The 27,114-nt window shown below is 38.2% G+C and overlaps 1 protein-coding gene across 1 annotated transcript; it reads left to right on the top strand.

Moving 5' to 3' along the window:
- Window positions 1-4,566: 4,566 nt before the first annotated feature.
- Window positions 4,567-25,819, top strand: TMEM19 (transmembrane protein 19). Its single transcript, XM_039221428.1, has 6 exons — window positions 4,567-5,217; window positions 6,854-6,967; window positions 20,930-21,067; window positions 21,675-21,929; window positions 22,737-22,946; window positions 24,771-25,819. The coding sequence occupies exons 1-6, from the start codon at window positions 5,088-5,090 to the stop codon at window positions 24,932-24,934; spliced, it is 1,011 nt and encodes a 336-aa protein (XP_039077359.1). The 5' UTR covers window positions 4,567-5,087; the 3' UTR covers window positions 24,935-25,819.
- Window positions 25,820-27,114: the final 1,295 nt, after the last annotated feature.

Raw genomic sequence — 27,114 nt, forward strand, 5'->3', positions numbered from 1 at the left:
TTCAAATTCTATGCTCTACCCTCCACATTATAACCCTCTGTCAAACATAATGAATCATGAATCATGTTATTAAAATAGGACATGTGTCTCAAGAAATAAATTATACATATGTATATAGTAAAAATAGTCTGTGAAGTCATTCATCTTTTCCAGGTAGACTATAATGTTGGTATTTTATCTCATTCCTCAATGTTAGGATACGGGTAAATTTCAATTTTGGTATAATAAAGAAAATAGTTCATTTTAATGCCCAAATATGGGATTCTTTAAGTAGTTGGAAATCTTCTAAAATTAATGATTTTATAATGTATACTAAACAACTGCATATTGTATTCTGACTATATTAATATTAAAAACTTTACAAGGAAATTACTGTCATGCCTATTGTTTTTAAATGTACATGAATATCTCTGTGGAAGTCTTTCCCCTAAATGGACCTCCTAAAATACTTCTGTAGAAGTCCTTGGCCCTAAATTGAAGCAAACTATAATCAAAATAAAGATATGTAAAGCCTAGAAGAGGAATTATCATTTTTACTTTTGTTGCTCAAATTCTATCTAACAATACATTATACTAGATTTGCACTGTTTTATAATGGTTATGCTATCTAAACCAGATACACAAAAGGCTATAAAAATTGTCAGTCTATCCTGACAATAGAGGATCACACAAAGATTTATTTGTAGATAGAATTATCAAAGTATTATTTCAATAACAATAGCATCTGTTCAATAACAATAAAGGAAATAAGATGTGATTTTTAAATTTTCATTTTATTTTTTCACTTGGTACTTTAATCCAAAAAAATACTATCTTAACATTCACTAAAAAAAAAAAAAAAAAAAGAGCAAACCAGATAGATGAGGTCCCTGTCCTCAAAGTTACTGGAAGTAAATATTCCATTTGTTTATTCCTCTCCTCATGGCTCCTTTCTCTTCTTAATGTTCTTTGGAATGAGTTGAATTAGAATCAAGAAATTAGTCTTCAGATTGCTACTTAGGCTTTTAAAATTTATGCTTCAGAAGCTGAAAAAATAAAAGAAACTTTGAGTTTAATATCAAGAAAGCAGATATGTACCTCTCAGCAGAAAAAAAAGCTTTCAGTTTAGATAATATTTCAAGCCTTATTTCTTTTTTTTTCTCTTTTTTTTAAATGTTTTAATTTATTTCTGAGAGAGAGAGGGAGGGAGACACAGAATCTGAAACAGGCTCCAGGCTCTGAGCTAGCTGTCAGCACAGAGCCCGATGCAGGGCTGGAACCCACGAACCACAAGATCATGACCTGAGCCGAAGTCGGACGTTTAACCAACTGAGCCACCCAGGCGCCCCTCAAGGCTTATTTCTAAATCTTCTCCATTCTCCTAAACTTATTTTCATGCTCTCCTTAATCACCAAACCTTTATAAATTGGTGTAAAGTGGTGGCACTTACAAAGTGCCCTTGGTCACTTAAACTTGTCATCTTTCACAATCCCTCTATGACACTTACCTTAATGTACTGAAGTGCTTTACTCCTTCAGTCCTGTTTTATACATAACTTGAACGAAGTCATATTAATATGTGTCTCCACATTGATTTTCACCTATGTTCCTTCAAGGGGTATATGCATATATGTGTTGGGTTTGGTTTTTTTTTTGTTTTTTTTTTTTGAGCTTTCAATCTGACATGTATGCATTAGGCAGTCAAATATTAGCACATTTCAGAAAACCTAAACTACTCCTTTGGCTTAGATTCAAAGGAAACATACATAGAATCCACTGACATTTCCCTAGCAATGGTAAGTGCTTTTTGCCATTGGGATGACTTTAACGATGGTATCAAGTACCAAATGTCTTATCGCCCCAAAAATCCAAATTTGTGTATATCAAAGAACAACTGAAATTAGGTATTCATATGGTTACATTCGAAGATTATTAGTGTAATAATGACTTTTCAGTCTATTGTTATTATTATAGAAATTCTCAAACTGTTGAGTTTTCTGGGGGAAAAGAATTTGATAAAACAGAATTAACTGTTGGAAAGATTTAAACAGGTGTTCAAGTTTCCTAACTTCTCCGAGCCTTTAAAATAACACATTCTGAAAGTCCTCTGAGGACACAAAATTTCTCAAACTTAAATCTGATCAAAGGTATTGTTTGGGGGAGAGAAGCAGAGTGGAGAGTGCATACTTATTAATATCTTAAGAAATATAGGAAATGCTTAACCAAAAATTTTGTGTTTCTAGAAGATGATTTTTAGTTTTTTTAATGTTTATTTATTTATTGACAGAGAGAGGGAGGGAGAGACAGAGAACGCCAAGCAGGCTCCTTGCAAATGTGGGACTCAAACTCACAAACTGTGAGATCATGACCTGAGCTGAAATCAAGAGTCAGACGCTGAATGGAATGAGCCACCCAGGCTCCCCAAAAATGACTTTTAATGTATGTAGAAAAATACTGTAGAAATTTTGAAAATTATCGAACTGTATAAAAATAATCAGACTGTAAAATAATGCTATTTTTTCAAATAATTAGTTTATCTTGGAGACTCTGGGTGGCTCAGTTGGTTAAGCATCCAACTTCAGCTCAGGTCATGATCTCGCTGTTTCTAAGTTTGAGCCACTTGTCAGGCTCTGTGCTGACAGCTAGGAGCCTGCAGCATAGAACTTGTTTTGGATTTGGCGTCTGCCTCTCTCTCAGCCCCTCCCCCACTCATGCTGTCTCTCTCAAAAATAAACAATTAAAAATTTTTTTTAAATTAGTGTATTTTAACTACATTAATTCCCCCAAATTGTTTCAGCCTTAAGCTAAAATAACTTAAAATAAATAAAATAACATGATGGAGAACAGCAGTAATTGGACACTGAGAAAAAATGAAAAAGAATTCATTTTTAGGCTCAATCATTGGCACTATTATTTATTATTTAATATGCAATTTTAGTCACAGTCACGAGATAATCATCCCTGGCATCCAGGAACTAGCCTGACACATCTAGACTTCAGTGTTCTTAGGAGATGCCTGACACAGCTAGGCAATGGTTTTCTATTGTATGTAAAAATCTCACAAAACACCAACATCGGACAAGGTTACCCTGTGACTGATGAAAGGAGAGGGAAGAAAAAAGCAAGATCAGTTCATAATACTGTCTGTGAGACAAAAGCAAGATCACTATGCAAATCACAAAAATAATAGGTTTTATTGTTAATAACTGTATCCAATTGTCTAGTGTGACTGATATTGGGTAGTCAACTTGCTGAGGTAATCCAATCATTTACCTGTACTGAACAGAGTGAGACAAAAATAAAGTGGACACATATTTTCTGCAGGGAGACCATATATGCATATAGTCTGATAAGAAGGCCACTTCTATTTAGTCCTACTTCACAGATTTGGTTCTTTTACTTTTTTTTTTTTTTTTAATTTTGAGAGAGAGAGAGAGCCATGGTAGGGGCAGAGAGAGAGAGGGAGGGGAGAGAGGAAGGGAGGGAGGGAGGGAGGGAGAGAGACAGAGAGAATTCTAAGCAGGCTCCACACTGTCATAGTGTAAAACCCGCCATTGGGCTTGAACTCACAAACCGTGAGATCATGACCTGAGTTGAAATCAAGAGTCAGCTTCTTTAACCAACTGAGCCACCCAGGTGCCCCCACAGATATGGTTCTTAATTAATCAGTTAATTCACTGTCTTACCAAAGGAAAGGATGTTAAGTTGTTTGGGTGTGTTATTTAAATTTAGACTTAGGTGTTTTTAAAAAATACTCAGTAGTTAAAAAACTATTCAAAGAAAAAGTATTTTGGGTTAAGCACATCTGGGTACTAGATGTGTACCATCTGCAACTCATTTACATCCTCTGAGGCTTACAGGGTCAACAATAAACTGAAAAAGTTCAAATATAATGTAATTATCAATTAGTTTTAACCAAGACACACAAATGTTAACATCAAATAAAGCATGAAATAAGCCACAAGATTCGGACTTTTAATGCTAATAAGACCTTCTGCTTTCTAAGTTAATTGACTTAATGCACACAAAGTATGAGCGGTGTGGGAACAGATTTCCTCCATAAATGCTGTCATGACAATAACTGTTTGGGCTCAATAGCAGGAACTAGCTTTATCTTTAACATCTCCAATTGAGTGTGTTCGCCACATACTAAATGGTGTCGTTTTAAATAATTTTCTGTCATAAAATTGTTTTTACAACACAATATCCCCCTTCCCCTAAAAAATCCATAATATGCCACGAACTCTCTATAAATGAAAAAGTAGTTGATTATGCTTGAAACAGACTCACGGGGTCTAAGTTTATTTGCATTCCTTTTTTCTATTATTTCCCCGGTGGTGGTTTCAGCATTCGGTGTTTGACTATGTCCTCAAACGCGAGTACCTAAGGTTCCAGACATCAGTATTCTGAGAAGCATTACAAACCCACCCGGCCCCGGTCGCAGGTGGCCTCTGAGAGGATCCGCCCCGCTCGCCGTCCGGGAGCCGCCCCTAAAACGCTCACGTGAACTAAGCGACGTCCAGGGCGGCCGCGGCGCATGCGCGCAGGAAGGGGAGACGCGACTCGGCTCGGGGCTGAGTTCCGGGGACCTCGGCGCCGGCGGGCTGGACCTTGACGCTGAGGCGGCGCGCGCAGCTGTCGGGACGTGACCGCGCTCCACCGCGCGAGGCTCACCACTGGGACCCACCTGGGTCCAGGCTGTGCACCCTGTCTCTCTGCGGCGGAGGACTTGCCTGCGTCGACGCGTGGGCGGGTGGCGGAGGCGGGGCTGGGGTCCTAACACCAGCGATTGGCTGATTCCGCTTTCCCGTCCCCTTCCACTCTGCAGAGTTCTGGTGTGGAGTGACCGCGGAGTAGGAACCGGCTCTCTGCGCGGATGCGCTTCGCTTTTTCAGGGAGGTGCTAACCTCGCCCACGGGAGTTTCAGCTCTCCACCTGCCGAAGTTTCCAGAAATAGTTTGGTTTTTTTTTTTTTCAGTCGGTGGGAGATGTTCGCGTTTATGTTTGACTCCGCATGAGTTTTTTGCTGACAACTTAAATGACTGATTTTTCTTTTTTGAAAAACATCGTATTTTCTCCCTCGGGGGCTCGCTCATATCCTTACTTTCCATGACAGATCTTGACGACAATATATGCAAAAAGTATATAAAGATGATCACTAATATAGTTATATTGAGCCTGATCATTTGCATTTCTTTAGCTTTCTGGATTATGTCTATGACTGCAAGCACCTATTATGGTAAGTATGAATGCTCTAAGTTGTTTTTCTGTAATCTAATGGGTGGAATTGAAAATTGTCTCATTAATGAAATCCAAAACTCTGTCTTCTCAGTGGTTATGAACTGTTGTGTTTACTTAACTCCCACGGTCCCAATTTACAAACATTAAAATATAATCACTGCCTTGAACGTTAATAAACGCAGCTTGTGGTAATACTAGTTAAACTTGTTTTTATGTTGTATGTAGTTATTACATCTATCTTGAGAAATCAGTGAAATGAAACAGTTTTGTAAAGCAATTGCAGTGATTTTTAAAATAGGAATATTTGTAACTATTAGTTTCTTATATCCTGCAAAAAATCTCAGTAAAAATAAAAGGTAGTATAGTGTTTACACTTGGAGAGTTGGAGGGTTTGTCAGCTGTTTTAGTCACTTCAGAAGAACAGATTCCTTTTAAAGTCTGAAACCACATTGCAGACTCTGGACTCAAATCTTTACAGTTTCGAAGCCTCCTTAGAACATACATATATGCCTTTACACAGATTCCTGGGTACTTCTATAAAAATGTCATGCTGTTCAGCCTTCAGTGAAAAGTAGAGTGAGAAAGCAATTGCCATCTCAGACCTGACCCTTTTGCAGACATGTGAATAATTGAATGGGTGATGTTCAGGGTTCAGAAGCTTTCAGAGTTTTTCGTTTATAATGATTCACAGTAGGGGATGAGGATTTAGGAGAGGTATGGGAGAAAAGTCTTGTTTGGGCTAGTATTAACTAATACTTGAACTCAGTGGAATAAACCAGGATTTTTAAACCCAAGTGTCCCTCTGCGGCCAAGCACCTGATCATTGCATCTTAAACACATGGGAATTAGTTTTCATTTTCAGACGTAGAAATTTTTGGTTGGAAATTTGACCCTCTTTGTCTCCCATTTTCCCATTTTTGATAGAAACATACACCCACGCAATAGTTCAGATTTTTTCGTTACCATAATCACTCAGTCTTGGTGTGTAGGAGTCTGTCAGGAATGGTGGGGACTTTGAACAAGAAAGCAATGGCCTGTCTAAAGGAAGTGGCCTCTCTCCACTGCAGTGAATTCTGCCACGTGAGCCTGAACTTCCACGTTTTAAAACATAAGCCAAAGTTCTGGATTTTTATACTGAAATATCCTTATCTTTAAATATTAACTTCCAATTGTTTAAAAACATTATACTAGCCAAACAAAATATCTGTGAGCTAGATGCAACCTTTGAAAAAATTGGATGGTTGTTAATTGTTGAATGGAGGTGTGTAGCTTTTGAGAATATTACTTTAAAAAAGGAAAAACTTCTACAAGGCAGAAAGTGGAATAATTTGATCCTGTTAAGAAAATAGTTTGCATTATGCAGTTCTTGAGATTTAATACATGACTCCTTCCTAAAACAATGTTGAACTATTCATTGAAATATCAAAACTTGGACAGGACTTAATTTAGTCATTCCCCAGTAGTGTTATCTCTCTGGAAATATAAAAGTCTCAACACATTTTACTTTGGTGACTTCATCTCTGTTTTTCTACTTATGACAGTATTTTAATCCAGAATGCAGTTATCAAAGTTTACAGCCAGAACTAACATGTTCACACTTCATACAATTTGTGCTCTATCTTTATAACTTTTAGGTACTTTACAGCCTGTTTCTCCTTGGCGTTGGCTGTTTTCTGTTGTCGTTCCTGTTTTGATTGTCTCTAATGGCTTTAAAAAGAAAAGTCTAGATCACAGTGGGGCCTTAGGAGGTATGTTTTTCTTTTGCATGTTAACTATAATAAATGCTTGCTAATATAATTTAAAATGATGTTTTCTAAATTCCAAATATATGAGACTAAAGTCACAATGTTTTGTATTTCAGACAATGATAGAGTTATTGCTCAGCATTCCTATTCTTTCAAAATTGCAGATACTAACATACTCAGTGTAACGTACAAATTTAACTTCTTAATTGATGTCAGGTTGATTAATAGAATACATTTTTTTTAGTTCCTTGGTTATTCTGCTCCTTTAGTTGTATTAAATTATCTGCTAGCAAAAACACTGGCGAACTCCTACATGTAACATAGAGGAGCTGGTGGAAAGAATTGTTCTTGGAAGTCGCTGTTAGTAGCCTCAAGCAGAGCAGTCCAAATTAATTATCCTGGATTTGTTTTTCAGAACTGAGTTAAGGACAAGCCATTTATTTGTTCTTTTAGCACATATTTTTAGAGCACTTACTATATGCCACTCTTATAGAAACTGAGGATGTGGCTGTGAACAAGGACAAGGTTTCAAGTTCTTGTGGAAATTTTATTCTTTAGAACAGATAGTAAAATAATACATAAAAGTTTTTATATAATAAAGTTTGTGAGAAAAACTAAGATAATAAAGAGTGTATGTTGGGGGACCAGGTGTTCTTTTGTAGATGGGGTCAAGCATAACCCGTTTCTTTAAGGAGGTAGATGTGAACCAAGACTTGAAGCCAGAGAAGATCTGAGAGAAGCATGTTCCAGGCTGGCAGAAATCACATGTGCAAAGACCCTGACATATACCCTGCCTTATTTTGGGTGTGGACATAAATTTGACTGGAAAATAGTAAAAAAAGGAAAAATAGTGACAGATAAAATTGAAGAAGTAGGCAAGGGCCAGATAATTAAGGAGGCTTGTGGGACACAGTAAAGATTTTATTTCAAACTAGGTGGAGTCTCACCTGCCTCAAGTCAATGGGTTACCATGATCTGATATGACATTGAGAATTTCATATCCTGGAAGTGTTACAAATCCCAAGACATGAGAATTCCCCTCAAATACTACATTGAGGATAAGATCACTACAGAATGACAATTGTTTAGAACTGGCAGGTCTTGGAGCCATCTACCCAGCCTTCAAAATATTGCTCATTAGCCTAACCTAGCATTGTAAACATACTCTGCCTCCACTGTATTCACATAAAGCAGATGTTTCTCAAAGTTTTATAAACTTGAGCAGACCTTCATGAAAGAATATAGCATGATGAGTAAAAGAACAAGTGCTAGAATCAGGCAGGATGGGTTTGAATAATAGTTACAGCAGGCTTCTGGGTGGCTCAGTCATTTAAGCATCTGACTTTGGCTTAGGTCATGATCTCATGGTTTGTGATCAGGGCCCCTATCCAAATCTGCATTGACAGCATGGAGCCTGCTTGGAATTCTCTGCCTTCCTCTCTACCTGCCCTTCCCCAGTCACATGTTTGCTGTCTTTCAAAAATACACTATTTTTAAAGGTAAAAAAAAAACAACAAAACAATAAATGAATATTAGTTATGGCTCTGGGAGAGTCACTTAACCTCCCTGTGCCTCAGTTTTTTCTTCAGTGAAATGGGATTTTTTAATATCCAACCTAAAGAAGGATATACCATGAAGTTAATACAGCTTAAACTTCATGGCATCTTCACTTGCAGTGGTACCTTCCAAGGCTTTGGGAAGAACCTTAGCAGTGTACTCTCATGGTCCTATGGTTTTGTAAATATTATAAAGGTAAGAGCTATTTGTGTGTGTGTGTGTGTGTGTGTATATATATTTATTTATTTATTTAATTTATAAGCATCAGGCCCTACAAAACCTTGATCTACCTCTGATTTCATTCTTACAGTTTGCAGTAAGAATTAAATCAGGTAATCACAATAAAGTTCCTAGCTCAGTGGATAGACATAGCCAGCATTATTGGCTGCTTGTTATTATCAGGCTAAGTCTCTTTCTTCATAATTGAGAAACGTTGTTCAAGGACTTTTTTCCTCCCATGAGGGTAGTTGAATTGCAGTTAACAGACACATTGACATTTTTATCTTTTATCTTACCATATAATCAGTATTATGTTTTATCTGTTTCGCAGATGCTTATGTTGTGCATGCTGTGTATCAGGCGCTGCTGTTAGCACTTTGGAAGTATTAACTCATTTAAAGTGAATAATTTGAATGGTCTCTAAATATAATAACACAGAGTTACACTTTGTTAAAAATGTCCTTTCTCTGGGCGCCTGGTTGGCTCAGTCGGTTAAGCATCTGACTTCAGCTCAGGTCATGATCTCATGGTTCGTGGGTTCGAGCCCTGTGTCAGGCTCTGTGCTGACAGCTAGCTCAGAGCCTGAAGCCTGTTTCAGATTCTGTATCTCCCTCTCTCTCTGACCCTCCCCTGCTCGCTCTGTCTCTCTCTCTCTCAGAAATAAATAAAAAACATTAAAAAAAATTTTTTTTAAGTCCTTTCTCAAGTAATCCTGCCTTGGTTGTTATCATTCTTGAAAGAAGGGTCAGGTCCTTCTTGAAATTCTTTCTTCCCCTGGTTTCCATGTTATATATTGCCCTGCTTTTCTTTTTCCAGTCATTACTTTTGTTTCTTTCCTGCTACCATTTCCTTTTCTGCCTTTTAGCCCTTGGGCCTCTACTCCTCTCCTAGTCAGCTTGATTTAGAATTAGAAGGTACATATTTAAATTCAAGGACTTCCACTTGCTATCTCAGTGAACTTTGCTGTCGCAGACTGTGCATCTGGAGTTCTCTTTTGTCCAGCAAGAGAGTGGACGCAGAATTGAATACAACAAAGGCTAGTGTCTGGGAAGAGAGAAGAGCCCCAAATAAGGGTTTCATCTCCGTATTTATTGAGCTTACAAGATATTACCCACGTAGTGAACCTGAAGAAAACAAGAACTTATACACGTGAACATGGAGAAAACAATAAGATAGTAATCATTAAGTTGTGTGTAAGTAACAAAGGGTCTGGGGGCAGGTGGCGTTTGTGATCAAAGTACAATAATATATTGGCATCAGATGGAACATACTCATGATCCTATTGGAATATATCGCTAGCTAACCTTGGGTGTTTTCACCCCGTGGTGGCAGCTTCTAAGCTTTTTTCCATTTAAGTAGAACCTGTTTCCCCACATTGTACCATATTACCCAACACCTTGGAGTCTCAATTTCTTCATCTCTTATGAAATAGTTCCTTAGGGCTTATTGGTGAGGTTCACACAAGATAATTTATGGGACAGTATGTCTTTTTAAAGCGATAAAACATTTTATAAATATTTACTCTTAGTGATTTATTGTCTGCTTTCAATTATATTGTAAACTTCCAGAAGACCGGAGTGGATCTTATGCTTCCATGTCCCATGCTTCTTTGAATAGTGCTACCCATGTAACAGGTGCTTAGGAAATATATGATTGATTCTTTTTAATGTTTATTTATTTATTGGAAGGGAGGGAGAAGGAGAGGGAGAAAGAATCCCAAGCAGGCTCTGTGTGTCAGCACAGAGCCCAACACGGGACTTGAACTCACAAACTGCAAGATCATGACCTGAGCTGAAATCAAGAGGATGCTCAACCAACTGAGCCAACCAGTCGCCCTTCTACATTGATTTTAAAACCTCTGTTCTTTTTTTCTAATCATTTCATTCCATGAATATTGGTATCTTTTGTTTGGAGTTTTTTTTTTTTTTCCTTAGGAATAAAAAAATTGTAATGCTAGTTCAAATTATATAGGACTTGGGAATACCATCCTGGAGTACGACTATAAATTACTTAAACTGTCAGTTTTGTAATTTGCCTATCTGTAAAATGAGAAGGAATGATAGTATCTACAGCATTGATTTAATGTGAGAAGCCATACACATAAAAAGGTTAGCACAGTACCTGGCACACACAATAAGTATTTTATAAATGTTAGTTATTGTTATTGTTTTTCTTCTATTCACAGTCATAGGAATTTTACTAAAATTGTCCATATCATTACTTTAGTGTGCGTGGGACTGGGAAGAGTTTCAGAACTTCCTTAGGAAATGGGTGTTAAAAGCCCCCCATGACACAGGAAGACATAACTCAGTAATGACGGAAGAGAGGAGGGCTTGAGGCAGTGCTTAAGGTGGAAGTGGAGGCCTTTGATCACTTTGAGAGAGAGTATTTCTAGAATAAGGAGGATCACATGAGGGGATGTATGGGAAAGTAATTATAAACTGTAAAGCACCGTGTAAATGATTTACTCTAAAGAAGTATTTGTGTTCCTTTGAACTCAGAATGGACAATCTGTCATCAGATTTTTGGTTTGACAAGTTTAAATTTAATTTCATTTACCAAGACTATAAGGCATAATGGTTTACCATTTTTTTTCCTTCATTCATTCAACAAATATATAGTCAGGGTCCCCTGTATGTCAGGCACTGTCCTGGACACTTAGAATTTAGTAGTAAAGAAAATGGATAAAAATCCCACTGTCACTCCTGAAACCAATATTATACTAAATGTTAAATAAGAAGAATTTATTTTTTTTAAGGTTCCTTATTTATTTTGAGAAAGAGAGGAAGAGAGAGAATCCCAAGCAGGCTCCTTGCTGTCTGCGTGGAGCCTGACATAGGGCTCGATCCCATAAACCACGAGATCATGATCTAAAGCCGAAATCAAGAGTTAGACACTTGACTAAGACACCAGACACCCCAACTAACTATAATTTAAATGAAAACCTAAAAAAAAAAATCCCACTGTCTGAGAACTTAAAGTTTTAGGGGAGACAGATGATAAATAAGATTGGTTTGAGGCATTTACTATTCAATTTTTTTTAATGTTTTATTTATTTTTGAGAGGGAGAGAGAGAGACAGACAGACAGAATATGAGCAGGAGAGGGGCAGAGATTGAGGGAGACACAGAATCCAAAGCAGGCTCCAGGCTCTGACCTGAGCTGTCAGTACAGCGGGGCTGATGTGGGGCTCAAACTCACAAACCGTGAAATCATGACCTGAGTTGAAATCAGATGCTTAACTGAGCCACCCAGGCGCCCCAGGTTTGAGGCATTTAATCCCCAGAAATATATACTATAAATGTAATAGAAATGCACGCAAATGGAGTATTGTCTGGAAAGGCCAGTGGTTGTATTCCATGTGGCCTTACAGAGGGTGGCCTTACCTCTTTTGGGTCACCATAGTTCAGATCTAGTGATCGGTCTTTCTGAAATAGAAGCCTCATTCTGTCAGGTACCCGGAGTTGACCAGACCTAAGAAAACCAGTTTATGTTGCTCATTGTCACAAGGAACTGGTATTACCAGTCAGTATGCCACTTTATTAATCTGACAAAATATGGAACTACTCAGGGTGCCTGGCTGGCTCAGTCTGTGGGGCATATGACTCTTGATCTCAGAGTCATAGGTTCAAGTCTCACATTGGGTGTGGAGCCTACTTTAAAAATAATAAAGTATGTCTTTACAAAAATATATAGAACTAGTGGATTGCAAACTGAAATACAAACATCACTGCTATGGCATGCCCAATTCTTGTAGCCAGGCCACTTGAGAAGTAAGATTGATTATAACTAGAACATTTCTTTGGTGGTATTAGATCTGAAAAACAGTCTATGTGATGCCAGCAAGCCGAGTCTAAGGATGCAGAGGCGCATCCCACAGGACCAACCAAGAGAGTCCCTGGGTGTGTGCAGGATAGAACTCAAATGTGAGTCAGCAGGAAGTGAAAGCGAAGTTTGTGAAAGATACAGAGAGAGTCCAAATACAGACAGAGTGCCTGTGAGACACAAAAAGGAAAGGGCAGAGAGTCCCATCTTTGTTTGGGGTCTGGGGTATTTGAGGATTGTGGTCTGGTGTATGTGCCCTCTTAGGCATCCAGGAACCAGTTAGAACAAAGAACAGGGCCCAGGTGTTACTTCTTGGAGCTAGGCATCCAGTAGTCTAGCACCGGTGGTCTGGAATACACATATGATGGCTTCTTCAGGTCATTCTCACTTGGTCCTTCCTTGGAAGTTATCTGTTCTAAAGAAATCATTAACTCCTTGTCCCTTACAAGGAGAACATACAATGTTTGCTTTATGAGGCATGTATAAAGTGGGGGTGCAGGTCCTAGCAAGAACAGAAGAAGTGAAAGGAGCAGAAAGCAGATTTTTATCGAGTCTCCATATTTTTATAGAGCCCCTATTTTTATAGAATTTCCCTATCTCCAATTTTGCAAATCCACAAGTCAAAGGGTCCCATCCCTTGTATGGGATTCAACAAGTCTGTCAACTCCTGGTTCTTTGGCCTTCATGTTCTTTACTTTGGGCTAATGAGCCTTCTATTGATTCCCACAGTCTTTCTGTAGGTAGATTACAGAATGATACACAATGATAGAATTGAGTATATTTGAGTTTTATTATAAAATTCTAATTCTGCCTTTCCCATTTTTGCCTGTCAGGGTTTTTATATCCAGGTCACCATGGTTGAAATTTTTAGTGTAACTCTACTCCTGCTATCAGAGACATTTGTAGACAGTGTTGTTTTACTTCCCCATATGGCTCTGTTAAGTACAGGATTTACCTGTTTAAAACTCAGAAGGCAGCCATAATTCTTGAATCTTGAAGTGCTTTGAGAGCACCCTTTTGTTATTCATATCAGCTTTTAGTAATGACAATTAGAGATTCCAGAGGTGGTTCCGGGAGATGGAATCTAATTACTAGATTAAGAGTTACTAATTTAAGAGTTCAGACATAGCTAGCAGTTGCAAAAAATTCCAAGGTATTTTTAGACTACATGAAAGAAATCATTCTTTCAAAGTACATTTCCTTTGATTTATTTCCTCATTCTGAACTTGTCATCAATATGAACATTGATCACTTCCTGTAGTATTTTAAAGTGGTTGAAGTAAAAAAGGATGTAGATGACTTACAGGATTTCGGTGTAGGTTGTTTTAGGGCCCTCTTCCTCTGGGTTTGTTTACAAACAGTAGAATGAATTGTTAATAGTGACTATAGAAAAGGGACGGGGAGTGGTGGGGGTGTACAAAGACATTTTCACATTTACTATGTATACTTGCATATTTTTGGCTTTTTCCTCCAATAGTTACGTACTACTTTTGTAATACTGTAAAATCAATCGAAAAAGACTTAAAGGTTGAACAGGGTTTTCCACTGCAGCTGCTTTTATTGCCAGTGATATTAGTAAAATTTATTAAAGGACTTCCACATCTGGGTAATATAATAAGCATAGTATAAATATTGTTTAACTTTTCACAGCAAGCCATTGAGGTAGGAATTGTCGCTATTCTCATTTCACCAACAAGAAACTGAGGCTCAGAGTTGGGAAACATTTATTCAGAGTTAAGTGGAGGAGCCAAAGTTTGAACTCCAGACTATTTAACTCCAGAGCTAAAGCACTTTGTTAGTTCTTTATACAGCATGACCCTACTTCTTGCACTTTATTTTTTTTAGTTTATTTATTTTGAAAGAGAGAGTAAGTGAGGGAGGTGCAGAGAGAGAATCTCAAGCAGGCTCCACACTGGCAGCCCAACTCGGGGCTCGCACGCACGAACCATGAACTCATGACCTGAGCTATAAATAAGAGTCAGATGCTCAACGGACTGAGCCACCCAGGCGCCCCCTACTTCATACACTTAAAATGCACTAAACTTGGGGTATTTGGGTGACTCAGTCCGTTAAGCATCTGACTCTTGGTCTCATCTTAGGTCTTAAATCAGGGTCATGGAGCCTACTTAAAAAAAGTACTGAGCTTGATAAACTTGAGTAAAGTGCCAATATTTGAGTATCTCTGAAGAGATCAGTCAATAAATGTCTCACTAGTTGTGGTATCTCAGTGTTGAGCTAACCAACACAGTTTCTACAGAAATAAAAACCTGGTCCCTTGTTCTGTTATTTTAAAAAGATATTATTTAATACTTATTTATTAAATAGATATTAACACCTGCTTAATATCTATTCTATTTATAGCTTTATTTAATGTGATAACTAAAATCTTTATATAACAAAACTGAATATATTTATCTTAAAAGTTACAGAGAATGAAAATTGGGGGTGGGGGGGGCATTGTTTGTTTAAATTTTAACTAGGCTCCACATTCAATGTGAAGCTTGAACTCATGACTCTGAAATTAAGAGTCTTATGCTCTTAATCCTGACTGAGTCATCCAGGTGCCCTGAGAATGGAAATTGTTAACAATAAGTCAGGGATAGAATTTGTACTTAGAAATACTAGCAGGCAGTCTGGACAGAGCCACATAAGATAACAGTCGCTTGGTGTGATTATCACATTCTGGGAAACTGGTCCCCAACCCTGCAGGGCCAGAAGGTGGATTTTTTTCACACACCCCCTCCAAACTGGAAGTTTAGACTTAAAGCGGCCAAACTCGTGAGAGATTAATTAACAATAAATATAAGTTTTTTGGGGGGCCACTGACCCTGCTTAAAGGCAGAGTTAGGACATTCTCTCCCTAAAAGGAAAATTATAAAATTATTATAAAAGGGATGCCTGGGTGGCTCAGTTAGTTAAGCATCCACTCTTGATTTGGCTTAGGTCATGATCTCATAATGTGTGAGATCGAGCCCCCTTGGAATTTTCTCTTTTCCTCTCTCTCTGCACCCCCCCATAAACATTTTTTTAAACCCACTAAAAAATTTTATTTAAAGAAAAACATGTTTATAGGGGCACCTGGCCGGCTCCGTCAGAACATCACACGACTCTTGATCGGAGGGTCATGAGTTGGAGCCCCACATTGGGTGCAGAGATTAATAAATAAAACTTTTTTTTAAAAATGTGCTTATAAGTTGAAAAGAACACATAGAGAAGAAGGAAGGTGCCTGGGTGCCTCAGTCAGTAAGCCACTGACTCTGGGTTTCGGCTTAGGTAATGATCTCATGGTTTGTGAGTTCAGACCCCACATCAGGCTCCACCAGTATGAAGCCTGCTTGGGATCTCTTCCCTGCTCTCTCTCTGCCCCTCACCTGCACATTCTCTGTCTCTCGAAATACCTTTAAAAAAATTTTTTAAAGGGAAAATAAAACTTGAATATATATACCTATCTTTATAAAAAGAAACACAGGAAAGATAAACTAGAAAATAATGAAGTTTGTTATCTACAAAGAATGGAGGGAGAGCAATATACAGACAGAGGGGGAAAAGGGACCTGGGAGGAAATGACCCTTCTCTGAATATGCCTTTTTGTGTAAATTTGACTGTTGAAAGGATGCTAGTGTTCTACATATTTTTTTTTAATTTTTTAATGTTTTATTTATTTCTGAGAGAGACAGCATGAGCAGGGGAGGGTCAGAGAGAGAGGGAGACACAGAATCTGAAACAGGCTCCAGGCTCTGAGCTGGCCGTCAGCACAGAGCCCGACGCGGGGCTCGAACCCAGGAACCATGAGATCATGACCTGAGCCAAAGTCGGACACTTAATCGGCTAAGCCACCCAGGCACCCCACCCAGGCACCCCATCATATTTTAAGAAATAAAATTAGAAAGGATAGGCAAAGAAGAAATCTAAAACTGAAACTAAAACAAATGAACCCAATTGTATTTTAAATTAATACTATAAGCACACTGGAGGGAAAAAGAAAAACTTATGAACACAGATTTAACTGTATTCCTTCAGTCTTGGGTTCAGTCAAGGGGAGAATTGCAAACAAATCCTAACCTATTTTTGGTGTGGTTTTTTTTTGTTGTAGTAAGAGTGAAATAATTCTAAAAGTTTTAAATGTGATAGGGGATTGAGAAAATGAGTGAAATTATTGTCGTTATTTGAAGCCGGGGTTCTCACCAAGGAAGGAGGCAAGCATACAAATGTGGAAGGGGGAGGAGGAAGAGAATCTGTGGAGATAGATTGTAGTGAGAGTTCTTGGTGTGACCTGTGATTTCTAAAGTACATGCATGTGTATATATGCACATGTACGTGCATGTGTGTATATTTGTGAATTCCTAAGTATGTATGTATTTGTCCTGTCCACAAAAAAGTAAATACTCCCCAGTAACAATGAGTACACTGTGAGATTTGCCACTAAAATGAGCCAAACCTTCTCAGAGAAATGACTGGTTCCAGGGCTGGGGAAAACTAGGTTTGGGAAGAGCCTAGAGCATCTTGTTATGCCAGAAAGAAAGGCAATACTAAAAAGAAAAGAAGATGGGGTTATGACACACGGGCGCTGTGGTGAGCTTATCTATTTTGTCTGTTATTAGTATAGCGCCCCCTGCTCTCTTTTGGTTACTGTTTGCATGGGCTATTTTTTTCAGTCCTTTTACTTTCAACCCTTTTGTGTCTTTAAAGTGCATTCTTTGTGGACAGCAGTGGACTATGTATTTTTATTTTACTTTGACAGTCTATGTCTTTTGATTAGTGTGTTTCATCCCCTTACACATACTTGTTTGTTTGTTTGTTTTTTGGAAGATTTTTTTTTTTAAGTAATCTTTACACCCAGTGTGGGGCTCAAACTTAACAACCCTGAGATCAAGAGTTCTCTATCAATTGAGCCAGCCAGGTGCCCCTATCCCCTTACATTTAATTACTAAGGAAAAACTCATTTCTGTCATTTTGCTATTTGTTTCTATATGCCTTATAGTTTTTTGTTCCTCATTTTTTGTATTGTGTTTTGTGTTTAATTAATTTTTGTAGTGAAATGTTTGAATTCCTTTCTTATTTCCGTTTGTGTATATATTATAACTATTTTCTTTATGGTTACCACAAGAATTACAGTTAACATCCTAAAGTTGTAACATTTTAATTTAAAATTTTGCCAGCATAACATCAATAACATGAAAACTCTCTTAATGTCTTCTTTACTTTTGAAAAATATTTTGAAAAATAGTTTGGCTGGGTATCAGCCCTCCAAAATTTCTGATAAGAAACCTGTTGATAATTTACTGAGGATCACTCGTATGTGATGAGTTGCTTACCTCTTTCTGCTTTCAAGACTGTCTTTGCCTTTGAACAGTTTGATTATAATGTGTCTCAGTGTGGCTCTCTGAATTCATTCTACCTGGAGTTTGGTAAGCTTCTTTCTTGCATGTTTATACATGTGTCTTTCATGAAACTTGGTAAGTTTTCAAAAAAAAAAAAAAAAGAAAAGAAAACCTGGGAAGGTTTCAGCTGTTATTTCTTCAAATAATTTCTCTGCCCCTTGTCCCTTTCTTTTTTTGGGGGATTCCCACGATGTGTGTGTTCCACTTGTCCCTTAGGCTTTGTTCGCTTCTCTTCAATCTTTGTTTTATCTGTTCTTCAGACTGGATAATTTCCTTTGCGTGCCTTGAAGTTCATTGATTTGTTTATTCTGCCTGCTCAGATGTGCCTTTGAATCTGTACTGAATATTTTCAGCTCCAATATTTCCTATTGGTTTTTCTCTAGATTTCTATATCTCTTAACATTTCCATATTCCGTATTATTTTCTTGACTTTCTTCATGTCTTCTTTCCATTCTTTGAGCATCCTTAAGACTGTTGTTTTGAAGTATTTGCTTAGTAGGTCCACCATCTGGCCCTTCCAGTGACAATCTCCATTGATTTTTTTTTTCCCCTCTGAATGGGCCGTACTTTCCTGTTTCTTTGTATGTCTTGTGTTATTTTTGTTGAAAACTGGATATTTAAATCTAATAATGTGGTAACTCTGGAAATCAGAATTTCCCCTGCCCCAGGGTTTGCTCTTTTTTGGTTTGGTTTTGTCTTGTTTTTGATTGTTGGAGGTTGTTTTTATGCCAGGGATCACCCTAAGGCGTAAACTTGAGGTCTTCCAAGTCTTTTCTGAGCCTATACCTTTCTCTGGGAATGCACTGTGACCTTCTAATTTTCCCCGTAAATGTAATTTCTTTTGAATGTCCTTATCTTTAATGTGTGGCTCTCCAGAGAAGGAAGAACAGAAATGAAGGGAAGCTGGTATGAACCCTTTAAGTCCTTTGGCAGTCGCTTCAGCCAGACAAGAAATGGCTTGGCAACAGTAAGGGGTGGGGTGCAACAGTGGCTGCCATCCTCTTTATCTATATCTGCCTTATCAGAAGCAGCAGTCATTGATCAGAGTACAAATCCTCATATTTGAAAGACAAGTCCAGGGTCTCCTGGGTGGCTCAGTCGGTTAAGCATCCGACTTCAGCTCAGGTCATGTCATGATCTTACCATTCGTAGGTTCAAGCCCCACATCGTGTTCTGTGCTGACAGCTAGCTCAGAGCCTGGAGCCTGCTTCAGATTCTATCTCCCTCTCTCTCTCTGTTCCTACCCTCCTCACATTCTCTCTCTCTCCCTCTCTCTCAAAAATAAACATTAAAAAAAATTTTTAAAGAAAGACAAGTCCTTATTGTCCACCCTGGCTTTCACAAGCTGTGTGCAGACTGCTCCTGCAATTCCTACACTGCCTACCATGGGGCAGACAGTGGTAGACGGGAAACTGACCAAAATTAACTAGTTTCCCTTCCAAGCCTTCCTTTGAAAGTTACAAGGCTTCAATAGCCTCCAGTGTTCCAAAAAAGTTTTGTCAGACAGAGTCTGCTTGCGCAATTGTTGTCTAGGTGGAAGACAGATTCCTGATGCTTCCTCCTCCTCCATCTTCCCAGAATCCTCCGTCTCATTCATTTTTGTAGAATTTACTAACCATTGTGATAATAGAAACTGGGGTTCTTTGCTATCTCAGCCACCAGGCTTTACTCCTAAGAACATTTTCTTTTTTATTTTATTTTATTGTAGAGAGAGAGCACACACGAGTGGGGGAAAGGGGCAGAGAGAGAGAGAGAATTTTAAGCAGGCTCCATGCTGAGTGTGGAGCCTCATGCAGGGCTTGATCCCACGACCCTGGGATCATGACCTGAGCTGAAACAAGAGTCAGTCACTCAAACAACTAAGCCACCCAGGCATCCCTCATAATAACATTTTCAAATTTTCTAACAAAGGGCTTTAAGGATTATCTGAGTGATTTAAGAAACTAATTCCAGCAGATATGCATTTTCTTTATAGAATTACTGATAGGCTTTATAACTTCTCAGTTTAGCAACCTAGAACAAGTTAAGTCTCAAGCATATTTGACTGATTTAGCAGTTACTTTCAGTGGCCTCTTTATATATTGGTATAATATCAGGAGTACATCTTTCTTTCTTTTTTTTTTTCTTTCCTGCTTCATGAAATGTAAGCTTCCCTCTTTTTTTGTTCTCCTGATTGAACAGTAAGTACTATAAGCCTTCCTCGAAATTGGTCATTCGTGGAAAAATGAAGGACGATCCCTTTCTTCTTTGTCCAAATAAACAAAAAGTTGAAAAATCTAAAATTACATTCACAGAAAATACTCCCATTTTTAATTTCATATAAAATCCAGGGTTGTTTTCATAGATCTACATAAGAAAACACAGCTAAGAAACACTGTCTCTGTCTTCTTCCATAGTTTATGAGGCTCAACAAGAGAGTATATAAAAGTTTTTTGAAAAGCCAGAAAGCTAGCCTTTAAGTAGAAAAAAAAGATCCAGGATATTGGGAGGTGGGGGAGGTGGGAAAGAAGGATGTAAAAATTAGAAGCCTGAAAGACTCCACAATATTAACCTCTCTGCAGAAATCTATGGTTAACTTAGAAATTTTCCAAACTAGCTGTCTATCCAGATGTTACATATGACATACATAGTATGTATTGACTAATAATAAATCACTGCTATTTGTTGTGTTCTGTTATTTTATTACAAAATAAAATATCTACAATAATACATTCATATATTCATAGTTTGATTGAATGGAGATCAAAATATGCTAAAAAATCTCTCAATTTAATGAAACCAACATTTAGTTTACTATTTGGTAATATCTGAACTGGTAAAAATGAAAATGTATTAGAAATGTACATTTCGGGTGTAATGTGAATAAGAACTGAAAAAAATTCCTTTCTTTTTTTCACAGCATTAATGTATGGACTAAATATAATTCTGTGTGTGTATATATATATATATATATATATATATATATACACATATGTTTCTTTCAGGACTTGTGGTTGGATTTATCCTAACCATTGCAAATTTCAGCTTTTTTACCTCTCTGCTGATGTTTTTCCTTTCTTCTTCAAAACTCACTAAATGGAAGGGAGAAATAAAGAAGCGTCTTGATTCAGAATACAAAGAAGGTAAAATGAATTATGTTTGACATCACTTAAAATAGTAACCTTTATTTCAGCCTAACATAAGCTTACAATCAGAACATGTTTAGATTGTTTAAACAGATAAATTTTATTTATTTTTATTTTTTTAATGTTTTATTTATTTCTGAGAAAGAGAGAGAAACAGCGTGAGCAGGGGAGGGTCAGAGAGAGAGGGAGATACAGGATCTTGAAGCAGGCTCCAGGCTCTGAGCTGGCTGTCAGCACAGAGCCCGACGTGGGGCTCAAACCCACGAACCGTATGAAAATGACCTGAGCTGAAGTCGGGCGCTTAACTGAGCCACCCAGGCGCCCCTGAAACATAAATTTTAGATGAGAATAACTTTAAGTAGTGGCCTAATTTAGTTTATCATTACTTCATAATAGTAAGTAGCAGCGGAATTTTAGAAACATTAGAAAATATCATTAATTATTCTAAAATAATATAGAATATAGGCAAAGGTACCACCCAACTTTTAGTTATTTTTAAAATTTTGTCATTTTTCTTTTCTTAAACTTTAAAATAAATTCCTATAACTGCATGATTTCCCTTCTGAGGAGAAAACATTTCTTGTCCTTTTTATGTTGTTTGTAGGCGGGCAGAGGAATTGGATTCAGGTGTTCTGTAATGGAGCTGTGCCTACAGAGCTGGCCCTGTTGTATATGATAGAAAATGGGCCAGGGGAAATCCCAATAGATTTTTCCAAGCAGTACACTGCTTCCTGGATGTGTTTGTCTCTCTTGGCTGCACTGGCCTGCTGTGCTGGAGACACGTGGGCTTCGGAAGTTGGCACCGTTCTGAGTAAAAGCCCGCCAAGGCTGATAACAACCTGGGAAAAAGTTCCAGTTGGTGAGTCTATATTTAAGTTTCTTAAAAAAAAACAAAATGAACAAAAAAAATACCTGATTGATTGTTTCTTACCTAAAAGCCTTTTAAGAATTTTGGTTATTCCCCTTAATTGGAAAATTACTATAGGCTGTTAAGTTAGTGATAATACTATTTGCAGGAAATGTTAATGAGTCCTAGATAAACAATACAGAAATGCAGAGACCTATCAGTAGGAGAGGAAAAAGAAGGGAATGGTGGAGTATCTCTTGAGGACCCGTTATGTGGTTAGTGCTTTACCATAGATCTCAGTTCCCTGTTACCACTGTCATCAACTACTACTACTGCTACATTTTGTCTCTGCTATCACCTGCCCTCCTTCCTCTCCTTCCCTTCCTTCTCCTCGGCTTTTACTCCTCTTTCTCCTGCTTTTCCTTTTCTTCCTCACTTCCTCCTTTTTTTTCTCTTCCTCATTATCATCATCCTTAATACTCTTAATATTCATGTGAATTGGTTCTTTAATTATTTTCCTCTTACAAACAAGGAAATTAAGAGAAGTGAAGTAGCTTAGTTACAGTCACATAACTTGGAGGTGGCAGAAGGAAAATTGAAACCAGGCAGTCTGGCTCCATTGAACCATTCCCCTGCACTGCTCAGACTGGCAGGAGTTAATGCAGAGAAAAGACTTCTTTTCAAGTAGGCTATGCTCTGTAAGAGAACCCTTACTTTGCACTAGTCTTGGTGAGATGGGTACCAAAATCTTTTGCTTTCCTTGATTTCATGTGTTCGTTGATTGTTAACCAGATCGTTTTATCTATGTTTCTTCTTCAGGGACCAATGGAGGTGTCACAATGGTGGGCCTTGCCTCCAGTCTACTTGGTGGTACCTTTGTGGGCATCGCGTACTTCCTCACACAGTTGGTTTTTGTTAATGACTTGGACATTTCTGCTCCCCAGTGGCCAATTATTGCATTTGGGGGTCTGGCTGGATTACTAGGATCAGTTGTAGACTCATATTTAGGAGCTACAATGCAGTTTACTGGTAAGAGCATCACTTCATTATTGCAACTTATTGGTGTGTTAAATGGGGAAAATATATGAGGGGAAAAACATGGCAATGAAAACAGTGTCAGAGACACAGGAAATTGAGAGGCCAGGAATGATAGGACAGAGTCTTTTCCACAATTTTGATTTAAAATCTTTTTGTGTATTAAATTAATCGAAAGAGAATTAGTCCTGCAGAACAATGAGGAGAAGCTGTGTGGGGAGGATATGGCAGTGCAGGAAACGGACGCTTTTGCTTATGGGACTTTAACCCCAGGAAAGCAGAACATTTGGGATCAGATCATTTTAATGCCCACCCTCCATTTGTTTTACAAGTCTATTTGAGAGAGAATTATTGTACTACTCTGTACACATGTGACCCACTTTTCTGCTGTGACATGCTTTCTGTCCCCACCGAATTTTTAGCCCCACTCAAGATATATGGGAGACTTGGGTTTTCCCCTGAATTTTCTGTGCTTTGCTTTTGAGACTCTCCTGTCACGTCAGTATACTGACATATTCCGGTCGGTGTGTATTTTGTCCACACTCTGACCAACCATGCCTTCTCCTTTGACTCCTACAGTGAAGAAGCTGGGAGTCTGGAGAAAGTTTCCGTGTGTACAGTCCTTCCATTTCTCTTCATGTGTCAAGATCATCTACTTGCCCTTCTGCTTTGCTCCCCACCAGTCAGAATATTTGTTCTCTCAGATTCGTTAGTCTCATCTAGATACTAAGGAGGAAGCAGTCTGATTTTAGTTCCATGTAAAGGTCAATAATTCTACACACACACACACACACACACACACATTCTCTCTCTGTCTCTCTCTCCCCCCCATGTTTTTTGTTTGTTTTTATTTTTTTTTTTAAGACCCTAGGTTTTATTCTAAACTGGGCTCTAACTGGGGAAGTTTCTGATCATATTGAGTGGGTTGAAAAAATAATGTGAACTGTGGGACAGATTAACTCATTCAGTAAATTCTTTGTGTGCCTCCTTTGCGCTGGCACCATGCTTAGTCCTGGGTTTCCAGTGCAGAGGTCAAAGACGTGATCCCTATAAGTCTTGGAGGCCTAATTTTCTCGTTTCATGACATCTCTGCTTTTAATATTCTCCCTTCTACCTGTGAAGGAATTCCAGCAGTGTTGAGAGAACAGTATTGAGGTGCTGAAAATCACATTTCAAAAAATCTTTTGTAATTGAGGGTTCCATACCTCTCACCAGTGGATAATTATCCACTGAAATCAATTTAAAAAAATTTTTTTAATGTTTATCTTATTTCTGAGGGAAAAAGAGACAGAGCGTGAGTGGGGGAGGGGCAGAGAGGGAGACCCAGAATCTGAAGCAGGCTCCAGGCTCTGAGCTGTCAGCACAGAGCCTGACACGGGTCTTGAACTCACAAACTGTGAGATCATGACCTGAGCCAAAGTCAGATACTTAAACCAACTGAGCCACCCAAGCGCCCCTTCACTGAAGTCAATTTAAGTGGCTGAGAATCTTTCAAAGGTTGTATCCTTTGGGTGGGGGAAGCTTATTTGTTTTATTTTATTTTTTTAATGTTTTATTTATTTCTAGGAGAGAGAGAGACAGCATGAGCAGGGGAGGGTCAGAAAGAGAGGGAGACACAGACTCTGAAATAGGTTCAAGGCTCTGAGCTGGCAGTCAGCACAGAGCCCGACGCGGGGCTCAAACCCACGAACCGTGAGATCATGACCTGAGCGAAAGTCGGACGCTCAACCAACTAAGCCACCCAGGCGCCCTGAAGCTTATTTGTTTTAAATCAAGTCATTTGGATTTTCCAGCTCACTTGCTTCTTTTCTACTCCAGGTTTAGATGAAGGCACTGGCATGGTGGTCAACAGCCCGGCGAATGAGGTGAAGCACATAGCAGGGAAGCCGATTCTTGATAACAATGCAGTGAATCTGTTTTCTTCTGTCCTTATTGCCCTTTTGCTCCCAACTGCTGCTTGCCAGTTTTGGCCCAGCGAGTGAACTTTATTTCATTTACAAAGGCTGAAACTTTGGTAAATTCAGCTAAGTTTGCAATTCTGAGTTTCATCGTAAAAGAGTAATTGCAATGGCAGAGAGGAAATACCAACTCTTCCCATATTCCACTGTCATGAAATTTCAAGTTTTTCTTTAACTCCCTTGTAACTGCTAACATCTTCATAGTGAAAAATAAGTGTACAAAGAACTTATTCATATTTTTCTTCTGCTGAATAGAGCTTCTTGAGCAATGAAGCTATAATATCTACATATATTGTTATATACTGAATTGAAAATTCCTACATAGTAAATATAGATTTTGCTTTCCTTAAACCAGTGTAGGGATTAAAAGTGTAATGCCAGTTACCCAAATTTTAGTTCTGGGTGGTTTAAACTGATGTGTGTGTGTGTGTGGAATCCTGAATAAGTATAGTCCTGGACTTCCATTACTTGCCGTATACAGTTGTGAAAAGTGTGGAGCTTGGTTCTTAGTGAGCTCGAAGGCCTACTTCACATTTGTTCTCCCTTTCTCAGGGTCAGTAATGGAAAGAAAGTAAATGTCTTTTTCATATGACCATTAGAATGTGTGAAAAAGGTATTTTTAAGTAAAAGCAAAAGAGATTTATATCTTAAATATGTGCACCTTCTATTTCAGTTGATCTTTGAGCAGAAATTATCTTGTATTTAATATTTTTTAATGTATTTTCTAGCTTTCTTTGAAATGTGTATAGGAATTTGTTTTACTTTGGCATCCTGAATAATTAGAGTCACTGGAAAGCTACTGTAATTATTTTTTTATTTGCTACCTAGAAGTCACTGGAAGATGCTATGATTTCCTATTCTGTACTTAAGTTATGCTCTTCTGTACAATATAGACTCAACTGAAATGAATCCTACTTTTCAGTTTTGTTCTTCACTATGATTTACTGTATGCTAAGGGAGTTTAATATGGTATGGATTATTTTGCTGAAAATATTTTAGTATATGTGCTGCCGAAGCAAGCACGTTGCCAAAAGTATTTAAAAATATTTCTCATATGGGGTGCCTGGGTGGCTCAGTCGGTTGGGCATCCGACTTTGGCTCAGTTCATGATCTTGCGGTCTGCAGGTTCAAGCCCCGCATTGGGCTCTGTGCTGATAGCCCAGAGCATGGAGTCTATTTCAGATTCTGTGTCTCCCTCTCTCTCTCCCTCTCCCCATCTCTTGCTCTCTCTCTGTCTCAAAGATGGATAAACGTTTAAAAAAAATTTTTTTTAATATTTCTCATGTGATTTCCATATATCCCTCCTCTTCTTTTGCATTGAAATTAAAATTGAAGAGAGATTCCATCAACTAAACCATTATTATTACTAGAGTGGATAAAGCTTAGAATTCTTTACTGGTGGGGCACCTGGGTGGCTCAGCTGGTTCAGCGACCAACTTTGGCTTATAACCAACTTTGGCTCAGGTCATGATCTCACTGTGAGTTTGATCTCACTGTTAGTGCAAAGCTTGCTTCAGAGTCTCTTCTGTCTCCCTCTCTCTGTCCTCCCTGTCCATTCATTGTCTCTCTCTCTCTCTCTCTCTCTCTCAAAAATAAACAAACAAACAAAAAAAGAATTCTTTACTGGTTGCTCTACTACAGTGATAATTGAGAACGGAGTTGACTCAGGAAGAAAGAAAAAAAATGCTGACATATTTAATCCTTAAGCCAAGCAGCACAATGGATCTCAATCATTGGTTTTTACCTTTAGGTATAGATTGTAATCACCTGAGCATCTTTTAAAAAAAATACTTGTGTCTGGACTTTTCTTCCAAGGATTCTTTTTAGGACTTTTCTCAACTTTTGTTGTACATTAGAATCACATAGAGTGTTTTTTGTTTTTCTTAAGTAATCTCTACACCCAGTAGGGCTTGAATGTACATCCCCGAGATCAAGAGTCCCATGCTCTACAGACAGAGAGCCAGGCTTAAGGCATTTTTAAAAACATTTGCCAAGTCCCCTCTCTAGACCAAGTAAATCTGAGCATCTGAAGGTGAAGCTCATGAATAGGTTATTTTTGGAAAGCTCTCTAGGAGATTCTAGTATTTAGACAGGTTGGGAACTACTAAATAATGTCCTAGAGGCGCCTAGGTGGCTCAGTCAGTTAAGCATCCGACTTCAGCTCAGGGTATGATCTCACAGTCTGTGAGCTCGAGGCCTGCATC

Source organism: Hyaena hyaena, unplaced genomic scaffold, assembly GCF_003009895.1.
Source record: "Hyaena hyaena isolate Hyena2069 unplaced genomic scaffold, ASM300989v1 scaffold_990, whole genome shotgun sequence".
Taxonomy (NCBI): Eukaryota; Metazoa; Chordata; class Mammalia; order Carnivora; family Hyaenidae; genus Hyaena; species Hyaena hyaena.